Source organism: Silene latifolia, chromosome 9 (genome assembly GCF_048544455.1).
Source record: "Silene latifolia isolate original U9 population chromosome 9, ASM4854445v1, whole genome shotgun sequence".
NCBI classification, from domain to species: domain Eukaryota; kingdom Viridiplantae; phylum Streptophyta; class Magnoliopsida; order Caryophyllales; family Caryophyllaceae; genus Silene; species Silene latifolia.
In genome coordinates, this window is record NC_133534.1 from 223,852,916 (window position 1) to 223,867,068 (window position 14,153).

General features: G+C 37.0%; 3 protein-coding genes across 3 annotated transcripts; 2 read left to right on the forward strand and 1 right to left on the reverse strand.

The window, feature by feature from the left end:
* The first annotated feature begins 4,631 nt into the window (after positions 1-4,631).
* LOC141600462 (protein FATTY ACID EXPORT 1, chloroplastic) lies at positions 4,632-9,697 on the forward strand. Its single transcript, XM_074420696.1, has 6 exons — positions 4,632-4,845; positions 5,465-5,867; positions 6,835-6,881; positions 6,975-7,015; positions 7,163-7,270; positions 9,272-9,697. The coding sequence occupies exons 1-5, from the start codon at positions 4,642-4,644 to the stop codon at positions 7,254-7,256; spliced, it is 789 nt and encodes a 262-aa protein (XP_074276797.1). The 5' UTR covers positions 4,632-4,641; the 3' UTR covers positions 7,257-7,270; positions 9,272-9,697.
* On the forward strand, positions 8,570-9,697 carry LOC141600463 (two-component response regulator 24-like). The gene is made up of 2 exons (XM_074420697.1): positions 8,570-8,905; positions 9,272-9,697. Exons 1-2 carry the CDS (start codon positions 8,684-8,686, stop codon positions 9,437-9,439), a joined length of 390 nt encoding a protein of 129 aa, XP_074276798.1. The 5' UTR covers positions 8,570-8,683; the 3' UTR covers positions 9,440-9,697.
* Positions 9,698-13,045: 3,348 nt separating this feature from the next.
* LOC141602291 (putative mitochondrial protein AtMg00310) lies at positions 13,046-13,507 on the reverse strand. Its single transcript, XM_074422594.1, has one exon. It carries the CDS (start codon positions 13,505-13,507, stop codon positions 13,046-13,048), a length of 462 nt encoding a protein of 153 aa, XP_074278695.1.
* Between the last annotated feature and the right edge of the window lie 646 nt (positions 13,508-14,153).

Genomic DNA, 14,153 nt, shown 5'->3' on the forward strand with positions numbered 1-14,153 from the left:
CGACCCAAATTTACAAAATGTAAATGCAAAATTGGCTCTGATACCAATTGAAGGGACCGCGGTACATCACATGTAGCAGCGGAAGACAGAAACGCGGTCCTCCTGAGACCTATTGCATTTAAAAACTTGTAAAACTGGGTAAAGGGACACATACTTTATGTGTAGACAATAAATTGGTCTAACTCCGAAAATACGGAGTCTCTAGTGTATCCACACCGGTAGATAAACTAACGTTCTCAACCCTTGAGACAACCTCGGATATAGAGAAAACACTTTTCTCACTTTTGTATGAATGTCAAACGAGCTCAGATCTATTTGTTCTTGTAAAACAAAACAAGTAATCCTTGCTATTTATAGAAGATGAATTCTTAGCCATGAAGGCATGTAGCAAATCCTTAACAATTAAGGATTCTTTGTTGAAAAGGCATGTGGCTTTAAATGATAAGCATATAACATTTCATGTTTATCAAACCAAATAGCATAATTATCTTCCATCGGTCTCTCATACAAATGTCTTTCCGATATTAACTATATTTCCGTGTTAGCGGACAATATAAAAATATGTCATCGAGATTATTTAATTAATTATCTCATAATAAATTAAATAACCGTAAACGTTAAATATCGACCGTAAGTGTGTGACCACATAGGTTCATCACTAAACCGATAATAATTAATCTCATTAAATATTAATCGAGGTTGGCGTCTAACAACACTCCCCGACGGCCGGATAGCGTGAATAATACCAATATTCACTGTACTCGAACCTGGTAAAGGATACTGTATTTATTTCCCTCCGTCGTTCCAACTCCGGATCGTCCTAGGGTATGGTTTGACTGTAAACCCCCACTAGACGACCACTATGTTACATGTCGAACATTATTGGTCGGGAATGACTTTAAGAAACTCCTTTCTTAAATCATTCGTCTACCCTGGCCAAGGTTTTTGATATGACCAATAAGATTAATGACAACAAAGAGTTCAAACTCATTACCTTGAGCTGATGGATTCCATCTTGACTCACCATTAATTACATAGGTACTTAATTATACCCAATGACCATTCAACTAGCATTTTTACACACTAGGTGACCGGTATCTAAGTATAATAAGTAGTCTATTAACTACAATGACGATCTCAGGTCAAAGGATAAAATATACAACTACTCCTTAAGAGAATTTCCACATTGACAGCATAGGTAATAATAGCCATTTGGAAAATCTCACTGTTGATCACGTTCAATAATCATATCTCCATATGCATTATCTATATTATAACTTAATGAATGAGATCCATTAATACTCATCTTATGAGTACCGTTATCAATATATTGGTGTATCCGGATTATCATAGTCCCATTCTGATAATCACACGACCAAGAACACTTTTAGACTAAACTCTATAATACTCGACTCTCATTATCATAATCTCCATTATGATGTCAAGTATAGCAGTTTAATCAAGGATTTATCATTGTATTAACACCTTAATAAGATAATAAGAAAATGCCATCTAATTATTAATCTCCATTAATAATTACGTTGTATGAAATTCGTTCAAAAACGTTTCATAACGATTGCTGTGGGGCATAGTTCCAACAAAAACCACGACCTCGAGGCACTTATTACCGCGGTCATGTCGAAGCCCGAGTCAACTCAGTCCCAACCCGAGTGACAGTGGACTCGTTTAGTGTCCGAGTTAGTGTCCCGAGTCATGCACCACTATGAGAAATACTACCGAGTCAAGTCCGAGTCAAAGACTATCCTTTGCTCATAAATTGATCTTTTCGTCAATGAAAAGATAATAATAGCCAACAAGGTTATTGTGAATCATACCACCTCAAAAATTAGGGATGGTGATGTTCTTCTCACCTATGGTTGCTTCAGTGTTGTTGAGAAGGCATTGAAGACTATTTTCCGCCCACCCAGCCATGTGAACCACTGCCACACGTCTTATTTTCCGGCCACACTACTTGTCTACCTGTTGAATTCAGGCCACCGCGCCTTATTTTCCGTCCTGCACCATCGTGTTCATCGGACTCGAGTCCACCACGTCTGAGCACATCATTACTTTTCTTCATCTATTTGTCTACAAGTAATCCATCTGAATTGATGGAGGTGATGCCATTTTAGTGATTTGATAAGAAATAATGATGCCGATTATCAAGGTTTTCAAGAGAATTTGGGGTTTTTTTAGAGAGAGATGTTATATTTTTTTTGATTGGGCTGTGATTTGTTTTGAGCGTCTTTTATTTCATGTGCGCGAGATTCTTTTAATATCTATTGTTTTATTCGATTAAATCTAAGCCCTTTATTTTTGTTTATTCAATGGCTGAGATTTTAAAACTCACAACTCACCATAAGAACCAAACTCACGAGATCCTGCATATATCTCTCTCTCTCTCTCTCTCTCTCTCTCTCTCTCTCTCTCTCTATATATATATATATATATATATATATATATATATATATATATATATATATATATATATATATATATATATATATATATATATATATTGAAAGTAGAAAAATAATAAAATTTGATATTTTATATCATAACAATGTGTAATATATATGTTTTTTGAAATAAAAATTAATAAATTCGGGTGGTGGATGGATAACGGGTGAAATTTGTTCATCTAACCCATCATCCACCCGTCATTGTTTCATCCATCATCCATTCGTCATCCATTCAGTCGGGTTTTCATCCATCTTTTAGGATCGGATGGATCGGGGTATAGGTCGGGTGTGAGTGAAATTGAAGTTGAAGGAAATTCACTCCAAAGTCTCTAGCAAAGTTAACTAATTTTGTACACTCACTTTTTTTTTTTGGTAGAATGTAAGCATTCTCATTAAGCTCAAAAGAAACTATTACAAACTATCAAGAGGTAATCAAATACATTAAATAAGGCCTACTAAACTAAGCCAATCTCTATCTCTTACAAATACATTTCCCAATTCTAACTGATGAACCTTACTCCTAATAAGCTTCTGAATTTGATATACCAAAGTCATAGGGCTCATCAGCTTCCTTTCAATTCTAGCCATGTTACGTTGCTGCCATACATGATAGTAAACGCCCATTACAGCAGCAAGACAAATTCCCTTCTGAATTGGACTCCATTTCTTGCGTCCAATCCAAATGATGGCATTACCACCAGGGGTAGGAATGCACAGCCACAAGCAGACTTCATGCAGGATTAGTCTACTGTATCTGCAATGCATAAAGAGATGACTAAGAGTCTCTGTGTCTGCATCACAAACACAACATCTATCATCAGTACAGATCCCTATCCTACATAGCTTATCCTTCACATTCAAAGCATTTCTGAAAACTAGCCAACACAGGAAGCTATGTTTAGGGAGGGCTCTGGGATTCCAAATCAATTGGCCACATATTTGAATAATTACCCATCTCTGTCTAACTTTAATCACTCTAATTCCACATCTAACTCCGACTCAAATTAAGTGCACATTTGAATGAAAGTTTTTATTGGCTAATGAGGACATTTTTATCGTCCTCACCAAATACCTAAATTTTTTGGGCGGGAAAGTGGCAAATAAGCCCCATACGTTTGACACTACGTGCAAATTAGCCCCATCTCTTTCGTTTAGTGCAAATTCACCCCAGCAGTTATAACTTATGTGCAAATAAGCCCCACACAAGATTTTCAGGTCAATTTTTCGCCGAAGAAAAATGACATGGCGCCGGAAATATGACTAGGATTAGTTTAACTAATTAAAAAAATATATATGTGATTTTATTACTACAAGGGATAGTCGTTTATACAACAATCTCGATAGTTCTATATGTTCATGCGACTGTTTGTCTTTGTCCGCTCCATCGTCAAACCCATCACTATCTTCATTCCATCACTATACTCAAGCGTAATTTGTCTTCACTTGAACTCATTGTATCTATGAACAATAAGTTAAAAGAATAAATCAACTTCTCTAATCGTTATCTAATTTCAATTCTCTAACATAAATCGAATTATTTCTGTAAAATATAACTATATTAAAAAAAAAAAAAATTACCTGAACTTGACTTTTTCCCAATTTTGTTTTGAAATCTCGTTTCATACTTGGGAAAAATTTCAATTACCAATAAGGATAAACTTATGGAAATTGGGTTTGTAAATTGAAGTAAAAATTGATGTATAAATGGAGAGAGACCATTAATTTGGGAGCTAAAAATCAGCAGAGGAAAGGAGATGCGGAATTGGGAGTAAAGTGATAGAGATTAGAATAGACTCATAGATATGTCGTTTCATCCAAGTGAATGGATGATAAGAAGGGGTAACTGACAATGGATAAAGTGTGTGGAATTTTTTTTTCTACCTTGATCGAAGTCACTCGATCCTAAACATATTTCCGACGCCATGACATTTTTCTCCGGCGAAAAATTGACCTGAAAATCTTGTGTGGGACTTATTTGCACATAAGTTATAAGTGTTGGGGTGGATTTGCACTAAAAGAAAGTGATGAGGCTAATTTGCACATAGTGTCAAACATATGGGGCTTATTTGCCACTTCTCCAATTTTTTGGGTGATGATAATTGATAACCAAAACGCACGTGCGTGTGCTCTAAGTCTCTAATGTTGACTTTTTTTTTTTTTTTTTATCGTTTTTATATTTATGCGACTTTCAAAGGGTCTGAATGTTTTGATCAAACGAATCTGCATTCACATTCACATTCACATTCACATTAATCGAAGTAAGGTCTCAATAATGGCGGCCGCAGCAACAACCTCCTCTCAGTTATCGTGCTTCGCATCCATTAGCCGTAATCTCCATCTCCAGCAACGCCGATCTATCCACTTTCTCTCTTTTCGCCCCAAGGTAACTCCCTCAATACCCTTAATTGCCTTACATCTCATATGCTTTTTATGTTCATATCCGATGTTTTCAACCCTAATTATAGCTGTCAACCATTATTTTTTGCTTCTTTTTATGCTCAAAACTATTCGCTTTGTGTTTGGCAAGACTAGCTGGGAAATTTCTTGAATTTGTATAATTTGTTATGCAATTCTTCTCAGATTATGTGGTGTTTCAGCTTAACCTAATTGTCAGGTAACTCATGTTGAATTTACACTCTCTCTGTCCCAATCAATTGTTTACGTCTTTTATTCTTTGTAAGGCTATTTTAATCAAATGTGAACAAATGATTAGGACGGAGGGTACTAATTGGCATAATATTGAAGCAGAAATTGTCATCTCTGAAAACCTTGAAAGCTCACACCCATCTGTAATTGACCCTTAAAAACTCACCATGTCTCGTTTTTCGTTTCACATAATTAGGGCTTGCAGTTTTCAAATGCTGTATATTGTTGTTTAAATGTTTTGATTGAGGATGTATGTCAGAATGTGACTCCTATCTTGTACAGTTGTTCTACATGATATTGGATTGGGTGCTTTTATTGCATGAAACTGTACTGACAGTGGAAGATTCTTTTATTAGTTGTCAGTTGTTATGAGCCTTGAAGAGCATGATGCCGAAACCTCTAGTTCGAGCAACATGCCTAAGCTAAGCTATCAAGCTGATCTACCTAGCTCAAGTGTGGAGGTGACTGAGAAGGCGTATACTGGAGGAAATGTTAACGGGAAAATTGGTGCAAATGGACCTCTAGATCAAACTATCTCTGAGAAGAAGAAGGCAGCCAAGATTCATGATTTCTGCTTCGGGATCCCTTTTGGTGGTTTTGTTTTGACTGGAGGGGTCCTGGGTTCTATACTTTCAAGGAACCTGGCTACACTTGGAACAGGTGTCCTCTTTGGAGGTGCTGTTCTTGCATTTAGCATAACAAGTTTAAAGGTTTGGAGGGAAGGCAAATCAAGTTTTCCTTTTATTATTGGACAAGCAGGTCCGTATCTTCCATTAAACTCAATTTTTTCCTCATTTTCTTTGTTTTGTTTTGTTGTATTTCAGTGATGGATTGATGGTCTATTTTTGGATACATTTCTGAGCATGTTTGTTTACATTTTTATCAACAAGTTCTGTAGAATAATGTTTCAATATGGCCGTTTAGGGTAGGGTAAATGAACTTAGTTTTCTACAGGCCTTGTCAGAGCTTTCACCAACTCACTATTGCTAAAGTCCGTGTCGGTTTGGATTCGTATAATTGTGTACATGAGCATGTTTATGAATAAAGGAGAAGTATGTAAGAAGTCATCCTCTAGTTGTAAATTGTAATTTGATATGCTACTTGTGATTTGACACATTGAAGCATGAGGAGTTTTGAACCACTGGCTTGCAGCAGTAGACTCATGTGGGGTCCGCGGTTCACAGCCTCTTCTATGCTAAGTAGACATTATTTCCTTGAATTAGTAAGATACTAGTTCCTCTCTAACTTGGTGGTCAAGGGGGAAGTGTTAGAGTAACAATTGCAGAGGACCGTGGGTTCAAGGCATGTAAATCGCAGCTTTGATGTTCCTGGATATTACGAGTATTTCTTTTTTTTTTTTTTAACTTCTTTATTTCTTAATTTTTTTTAACTTCTTCTGTGATCCAAATATTGATCAAATATATATGTTGATATGGCTACCCAACAATAGTAGTTGGGCTTTTTTTTTAAACTTCTTCTGAGTATCAGTATTTAAGACCCCTTGCCTCATTATCGTGGCCTTCTGAGTTCTCCACTGAATATGCTGGCTTGCACCTCATTCCTTTTTTTCATAGAAGTTTGAAATCCTCTCTAGAACTGACCTTCTTCGTGATCTATTCTGTAATATAGCGTCAATCCTAAAATGATTGTTCCCCTCACCCAACCTTTTTTTTAACTTTCTTAATATGGATTTTAATTCTTCTATCTTCTCCACATGCTTGTCCAGTTCTTGCTGGTACCCTATTATGGAAGAACTTCCAGACCTACTCAATGGTATGTACAATTATATATAGTGCTTGCAGATTGCTTCTAAGTTAAAATCTACAAGTGTTCTTATCGGCTTGAATTCCCTTTCCTTATTGGCAGACAAAAAAATTGTTTCCTTCTGGACTTTATGCTTTAGTGAGGTATGACTATGTCTTTTTTTTACTCCCCCAAAAGTAACCTTTTATATTCTCACCTGCTTCCTCATTTATATATCTTTCACATATTTACAGTGCCGCCATGCTGCTAACATTTTATATTCACCTGCTTCCTCATTTATATATTTACAGTGCTGCCATGCTGCTTTTTTACTCATATGTGGTCATTTCTGGAGGAAATCCACCACCCAAAAAATTGAATCCTACTGCACAAGCTGCATTGTGATGAGGCTTTCCAAGGTAAGCTTGCAACTTTTGATACCTTTTTTGTGGTCGAGTATAATTCATGTTTATTTTATTGTATGTCATTAGAAATAATAAATCTACCAGATTTAGTTTAGGCAGGGAGCCTGTGGTGGTTAGTTTATTTAGAAAGCTCTAATAACTCGCTAGCTGTGAAATAGATGATTTTCTGACGTGCTGATGAATTTTGAATTGCATCTAGCTTCTATGTCATACACGGTTACACATGCAACTGTGGGACTCGACATGACTGTACCTTTTTTGACACGAGGACTCTATCCTAAAATGAGCATACAGATACGAGGATATGTCATAAAAAAAATATTTACTTAACAAATTAGAATAACAAGAACAATCCTCATTTTCTTGCCATTAGAATTTTTAGTTTTTGAATCGAATGGAAAGATGTTTTAGAAATAATGCTTAAAAATCATTAAATATCAGGCAGCGATTGATACAAAGTCTCTTCCCCCCACACACTTGTCATGTGGGCCTCTTTTTTTGGCTCTATTAGGAGAAGTATTGGATTAATAAGAGCCGGGTGTCGGAGTATGGATTCCGTACATATATCCTTGAGTGCCATGTTCGACACACATACGACCCTAAATGTGAAGTGCCTTTTTATATTTGGTTAATTCTTTGCCCTCTGCTGCACATAAACAGTCTTTTCTGTTGCATGTGGAGAGCTAGTTCCCAGGTGCGTAGGGGGTCAGGTCATAATAAAAACACTATATCAGGAGAAAATGGCACACTAAATTTTCATCAATTCTTATATTTTGATGAACCGATCAATACAATTAGAAAGAGAAAAGCGTATGGTTTGGTTTATTAACTTTTCAGTTTGAGATCATTTATTAGTTACTATGGGTGAATGATTCAAATACATAAAAGTAAACAGGCGATGAAATCTAAAGGATCTCATTTGTTCTGATATATGTTTTCAGAGTTTGAAATGTAATCTCTTTGAAAGCAACATATTTTGTTAACCAAATTGGATTTAATGGACAAATTGCGGAAGCTATTGCCATTGGATTCGATAGAAATAATCAAATAACATCTATTTAAATCTCAAAAGAATTTTGTTTCTCTGGTGTTGTAATAAACCCGTAATGGGTATAAAATCCTATGAATTTTTTTATTATGCAACTTTTATTAGCCATTTTGTTCATTTTCAGTTATTTCATTCTTTACAAAATCAAACCCATAATTCTCCGGATCCGATCAAAATGGATTTAACATTTGATTTTGTGATTTTATTGAATGGTATGATCTAAACCCCATGTATTTATGTTATTATAAAAGCAAGCTTAACGAAACTTAAAGGGCTCACATTAAACATCAAGAAGGTAGTGTCATAGCCTTAGTTTTTCTAAAACATCACATTATTATCATCAATAATATACGTTTAATATGTCTGGAGATAATGCAATGAATGTCAGAGAGAAGCACTCTGCTCTCATTGTGGATGATACTGCAGTCTTAAGAAATCTTGAACAACAAATGTTAAGGAAACATGGTTTCAAAACAATTTTGGCAGAAAATGGCAAAGAAGCTGTCGAATTTTTTATTGCTGGTAACACATGCGATATTGTTTTAATGGATATGGAAATGCCTGTAATGGACGGAATTCAGGTATCATTTATTTACCTGGCAAGTTTAGTTATTTAATTAACTGGCAAAGTATTGCAATCCATTATTAATCTTTAATGTTTTTGTATCCAGTTTTGCGAACGTATTTGTTTGTGGTTGTTGGCTCACTAGCTGAAAAGGTTCTACTTGCTCATAGTGATTGATAACTTTAGGTTTGTGGCTCATAGGTCATAGAGTATTCCTCCTTTAACATATTCTTCCAAGCCTCTAAATCATTGATAATGAATTTCTTGTAATAGTCGCTAAATTAATGTTGAAATTTTATATGTTTGATCAAAAGGTACGGTTAGAATACTCTACATGGATTTGCTCTAATTTATTGTATTTCACACATTTCTGTTATGCAAGGCTACCAAGGAGTTGCGTGCAATGGGAGTCAAGAGCCTAATCTTTGGTATCACAGCTTCCAATTCAAAGTCGGATATTCAAGCATTTATAGAAGCTGGTTTAGACGAGTACATTGAGAAGCCTTTATGTAATTGGAAGCTTGATCGCATGTTGAAGCGAGTCTTGTAAACGATTGAGTATTATTTATGTGTCTCTTGATGTAAGTTTACACTCTGTGTAAACGTAGCGTGTCAAACTGTCAATCCTGCTAACGAGCTACTAGTACTCTAGTAGCTTTGTAAGTAGAAAGAGTCTTCAGTTTTCTAACCTTCTATCTTTACATTTTACAACAAAGTTTGTAGCTTTAGCTTGTTTGTTCCTTTTAAAAGCATATTTCCACAGTGGAATTTTTCCCATCCACGGGAAATATTCCTTTTCTTTGTCTAATGTCCGCCTTTTCATTTTCAAGGATTACATTTTTCACACTTTTCTGTACTAATCAAACACAGGGTAGTATCTGCATACTTGTTTGTTCTCCAAGCTAGCATAGAAGAGCTTTATCAGTTCATTCATCAAAAAAAAGTTTAGTTCTGTTTTTTGGGGTAAATTATACCATGCACCCAGGAGTACGGTGGATGGTACTCTCTCCTTTAAACTTTTCTTATAATAAATAGTTATTAAATTTAATAAATTATAAAATTATAAAAAAATATATCATTATTCATAATTTTTATTTCTCTACAAATAGAGATCATATTTGATATATTTTGTTATTTATTTTAATTTTTCTCATATATTCAAATCACGTAACTGACATATTCATATCATATCACATAATTATTTGTATTCCTTTAAACTATTTTGTATTATGCGGTTTTGATATGGAATAAAACGTTCAAGATCGTCATTGTTCAATATATTTGAACAAATAGAGTCATATTCACTAAACTATAAAACCATATTCACTAAACTAAAAGTGAATATAATAGAGGCATGAGATGAATATCACACTACATAATACATTTTCATCAAACTGTCATATTCACTAAACTAAAAGTGAATATAATAGTGTTATATTGTGAATATCACACTATAAAGCGCATATTCATTATACAACATTGTCATATCCACTAAAATTAAAGTGAATATGATAATGTCATATCGTGAATGCATTATTACAAACTCAAAACACTTAACTTGAATATGATAGTGGTGACTACTTATAATTGGAAGTTAAATTTTTGTTTTTTTTTTTTAAAAAAAAAAAAAGAAAAAGAAAAGGAGGAAGTTGAGGATGAGTGAGGAGTGGGGGAGTGAGATGGAGTATAGAGTATCCTACACATGGGTGTAGGATATAAGAATTGATTTTTTGGTGTGCATGTCGTCTTTCTCTCTTTTATAGTAAAAAAAATTGGGTTTTTGGGTCAAAAATTACTAACATTTACCTCACTTCCATAAACGCTACCTAACATTTTTTTTTTGCATTTTGTTGCCTTAATCTATACAAATTTTGTCCAACACTACCAAATGTTAATTTCCGGTCTACATTCAAGCGTTGACTATCCGGAATAAGAAATTTTATTAGGGTGTGTTTTGAATTTTGATACCAAAATAGGAAGGAAAGGAAGGATAGGGGAAAGAGGGAAGGGAACGGAAGGTGAGGGAAGGGAGAGTGGGTGTTTGTATATAATTTCCCTCCAAATTATTCTTATAGTGAAGGGATTTTTATTTTTATTTGCCTTGGGAGGATTGGAAATAGAGTTGGCACTAGGACGTGTCGTGCCGGCCCGGGTCACGTGCTGTTGTGCTTAGCCGCCATTTTGACCCGGCCCAGACACGGGCAATCGTGCTTTCGGGCCATGTCGTGCCGGCCCGCTTTCCCCACTCCTCATCGTGGCCCGCCCTTGGCCCGGTCAAAGTCGTGTTCGGGTTGTGCCTAGCCCGTGAGCGACCCAGTTTACTATTTTTTTATTAAAATAAATTGTTTTTGATTTATAAATAATTTATATAAGTAATGATTTAAATGTATGTTTATGTTATGTATTTAAAAAGTAAAGTTAAATTATGATTGTTTATTTGTATTTACAACGGCCAAACACAAGTTATTGGGCTGTGTGAGGCCCGTCGTGCCTCGCCGGGTCATGGCTGCTCGTGCCTCAGATCGGGTCATGCCTAAGCACGAGATTTTCCCCATTTCAACATCGTGGTCTGCCCCCTAACCCGCTGTGCCGGACCCGGCCCGACTTGCCATGTTCACCATGCTCGTGCCGTGACCGGGCCGCCCGTCGTGCTTTGGCTCGAATTGCTAACTCTAATTGGAAATAGATCCCTCCAAATCTTGCCCCTCCATTTCCATCCCCTTTTATTTGCTATCCAAACAAGAGACTTTAAAACCCCTAATATCCTTCCCTTTTCTTTCCCTCGAAATCTTTTCATCCAAAGAACAGATTTTATTTGTTATCCAAACAAAAGATTTTAAAACTTCCACTCTCCCTCAAATTCGTTTTCCTCCAAATCCCTTCATCAAATACACCCTTAGGCTTAATTTTGCAAAAAAAAAAAAAAAAAAAAAAAAAAAAAAAAAAAAAAAAAAAAAAAAACTACCTAGTTTATTTATTTTTTTCTATTTTTTTTCTAATTTACCTAATTTCCCTCATTTAAAAAAAAAAACCACAAGGGCTTAGATCATATTAATAAAATCAATCGTCACACAATTAGCAATGTTGTGGGGTAGGACTTCGTCCAAACCCTTCTCCCTAGTTGCCATGGCCGCGCATGGGCTAACTCATGAGCCACTGTATTAAAATTACGCCTAGTAAACAAAAATTTAACAGACTCAAAAGAAGAACATAAATCATAAATGTCGTCATAGACTAGGAAAATATCACTGTCGCCTCTTCTATTCATCTTCAAATCTTCGATCACGTTCAGGCAGTCACTTTCGATTTCCACTTTTGTTAAACCGCCCCTCTTCTCTTCAGTCAGTCCCAAAACAATTGCTTCTGCTTTGAGAACTTGAGGATTCCGGACTTTTTGTCTTTGCACTGTCACCCCTCACCTTAGAGTCCCCTCATCGTCTCTACACACATCCCCCAACCCCATGCCTATTCCTGTCACCATTCCCGCATCAACATTAATTTTATTCCACCCTTGCCTCGGTCTTTTCCACCCATTAACTTCCGCATCTCCTTTGCTGTCCGTGCCTTGCCTCGAGTCCGCACTCCTCATCTCCTCAATAAGCTCCCTTACTCTCCTCAATACATCTCTCACATTCACCATTATACCCTCAAAGATCATTTTATTTCTCGCTTCCCAAATTGCCCAGCACCCAGTCATTAATATCACACATTCCTCCATACTTGATTCCTCCATAACAGCCTCACCCCACTCCCTCGCCTGCTCAAACCCAACTTCCTTCATTATCTCCATTCCCAACCCATCCCAAACACCCCTTACTCATCTACAATCCCACACAACATAGAGACAAGTCTCCACTTCGCATATGCAAATTGGACAACCATCAGCTACTCCACTAATCCTACGTGACAAGTTTCGTTTTGTAGCTATAACATTATTACATAGTTGCCAGAAGAAAACTTTAATGCTGGGGGAGAATGGACATCTTCCATAACTTATTCCAGAGCCATTTTTCGCGAGAGAAATACGACTGCTCCACTATCCTATCTCCATCTCGTGCAAGCGCCCAATACGCCGTCCTGACCGTCTAATTACCTTCCTTCGTCAAATCCCAACACCATTCGTCCGACGGTCTATTATCACTAAGTCGTTTGTTCATCATGCGGTGAGCCTTGAAGGATAGAAATAGTCTATCAACCTCCTCACGTTACACCTCATCTCACCTGGTAACATAAGGTCAGCCACCATCATGTCTAACTCTGCATTCCCCCTTGTTGAAAGTGCACACTTGGAATGCGACCCTAGAATCCACGGGTCAATCCAAACTCTCGTCGTCTTACCATCTCCAATACGCCTCCTTGCTCCCAGTTTAATGACATCCTGGACCTCCCACATACTCCGCCACGTATAGCTTTGACTAGACCCTAAATCAGCTTCCATAAACTCCTTGTTCGGAAAATACTTTCCTTTCAAAATTCGCGTCAACAGAGCATCACCACTGGTCATAAGTCGCCACCCCTGCTTTCCTAGTAAGGCCCGATTAAATTTATTGAAATCCCGAAATCCCAGACCACCTCTATCCTTTGGTTTACATAGCTTATCCCAGGATAACCATGCCATCTTCCTTTTTCCCTCCTTCTGATCCCTACCAAAATTTAGAAACCATAGTGTAACACCTCCATCTACCAAGGAGCCTTAACAAGACCTTCTCTGGCAGATAAGGGCGTTACCATCTCAGTTGCCCGAGGCCGGTAATAATCAAATGTCGATAAAAGTACGTTTAGCTTATATTACAAGTGAATAAAAAAACTACAGACGATACAAAAGATACAACTTAAAACCACTATCAACTAGGTGAACTATTTCTGTCGTGACTCGTGATAAACTCGTCCCTCCAAGCACCCATCTATGATCCAAACAACCACTTGCTAAGACTGACTGCTCACCATAGTGGATCACGGCAGACACAACAGAAACAAACAACACAACAAAACCACACAAGGTCAGCAACTGAGATACCAATACAAACGTAGACACCACACAAACACAACATTACACACGCACGCACACACACACCAGCTCCTCCAACCAACCACCATCTCTGACTGCCCGAAGGTCCAGTCTTGCTAGTGGGGGACCACAGCCGTTCCCACCTAAGCCCCGCTCATCTATCCGAGCGATAAACCCATGTTCCTTAATGTGCACATCTCCTCCCGTGGCGGGTTCCACGGAAGGGCGAACTAAGGGCGTGAAGCCACTCCCGCAA

Bases quoted from the DNA above. Each gene is read 5' to 3' on its own strand.
- LOC141600462 (XM_074420696.1), top strand. From the start codon at position 4,642: ATGCGACTTTCAAAGGGTCTGAATGTTTTGATCAAACGAATCTGCATT. The intron at 6,882-6,974 runs GTATGTACAATT...CCTTATTGGCAG, and splicing joins ACTTCCAGACCTACTCAATG to ACAAAAAAATTGTTTCCTTC. The intron at 7,016-7,162 runs GTATGACTATGT...ATATATTTACAG, and splicing joins GGACTTTATGCTTTAGTGAG to TGCTGCCATGCTGCTTTTTT.
- LOC141600463 (XM_074420697.1), top strand. From the start codon at position 8,684: ATGTCTGGAGATAATGCAATGAATGTCAGAGAGAAGCACTCTGCTCTC. The intron at 8,906-9,271 runs GTATCATTTATT...CTGTTATGCAAG, and splicing joins CTGTAATGGACGGAATTCAG to GCTACCAAGGAGTTGCGTGC.
- LOC141602291 (XM_074422594.1), bottom strand. From the start codon at position 13,507: ATGGCATGGTTATCCTGGGATAAGCTATGTAAACCAAAGGATAGAGGT.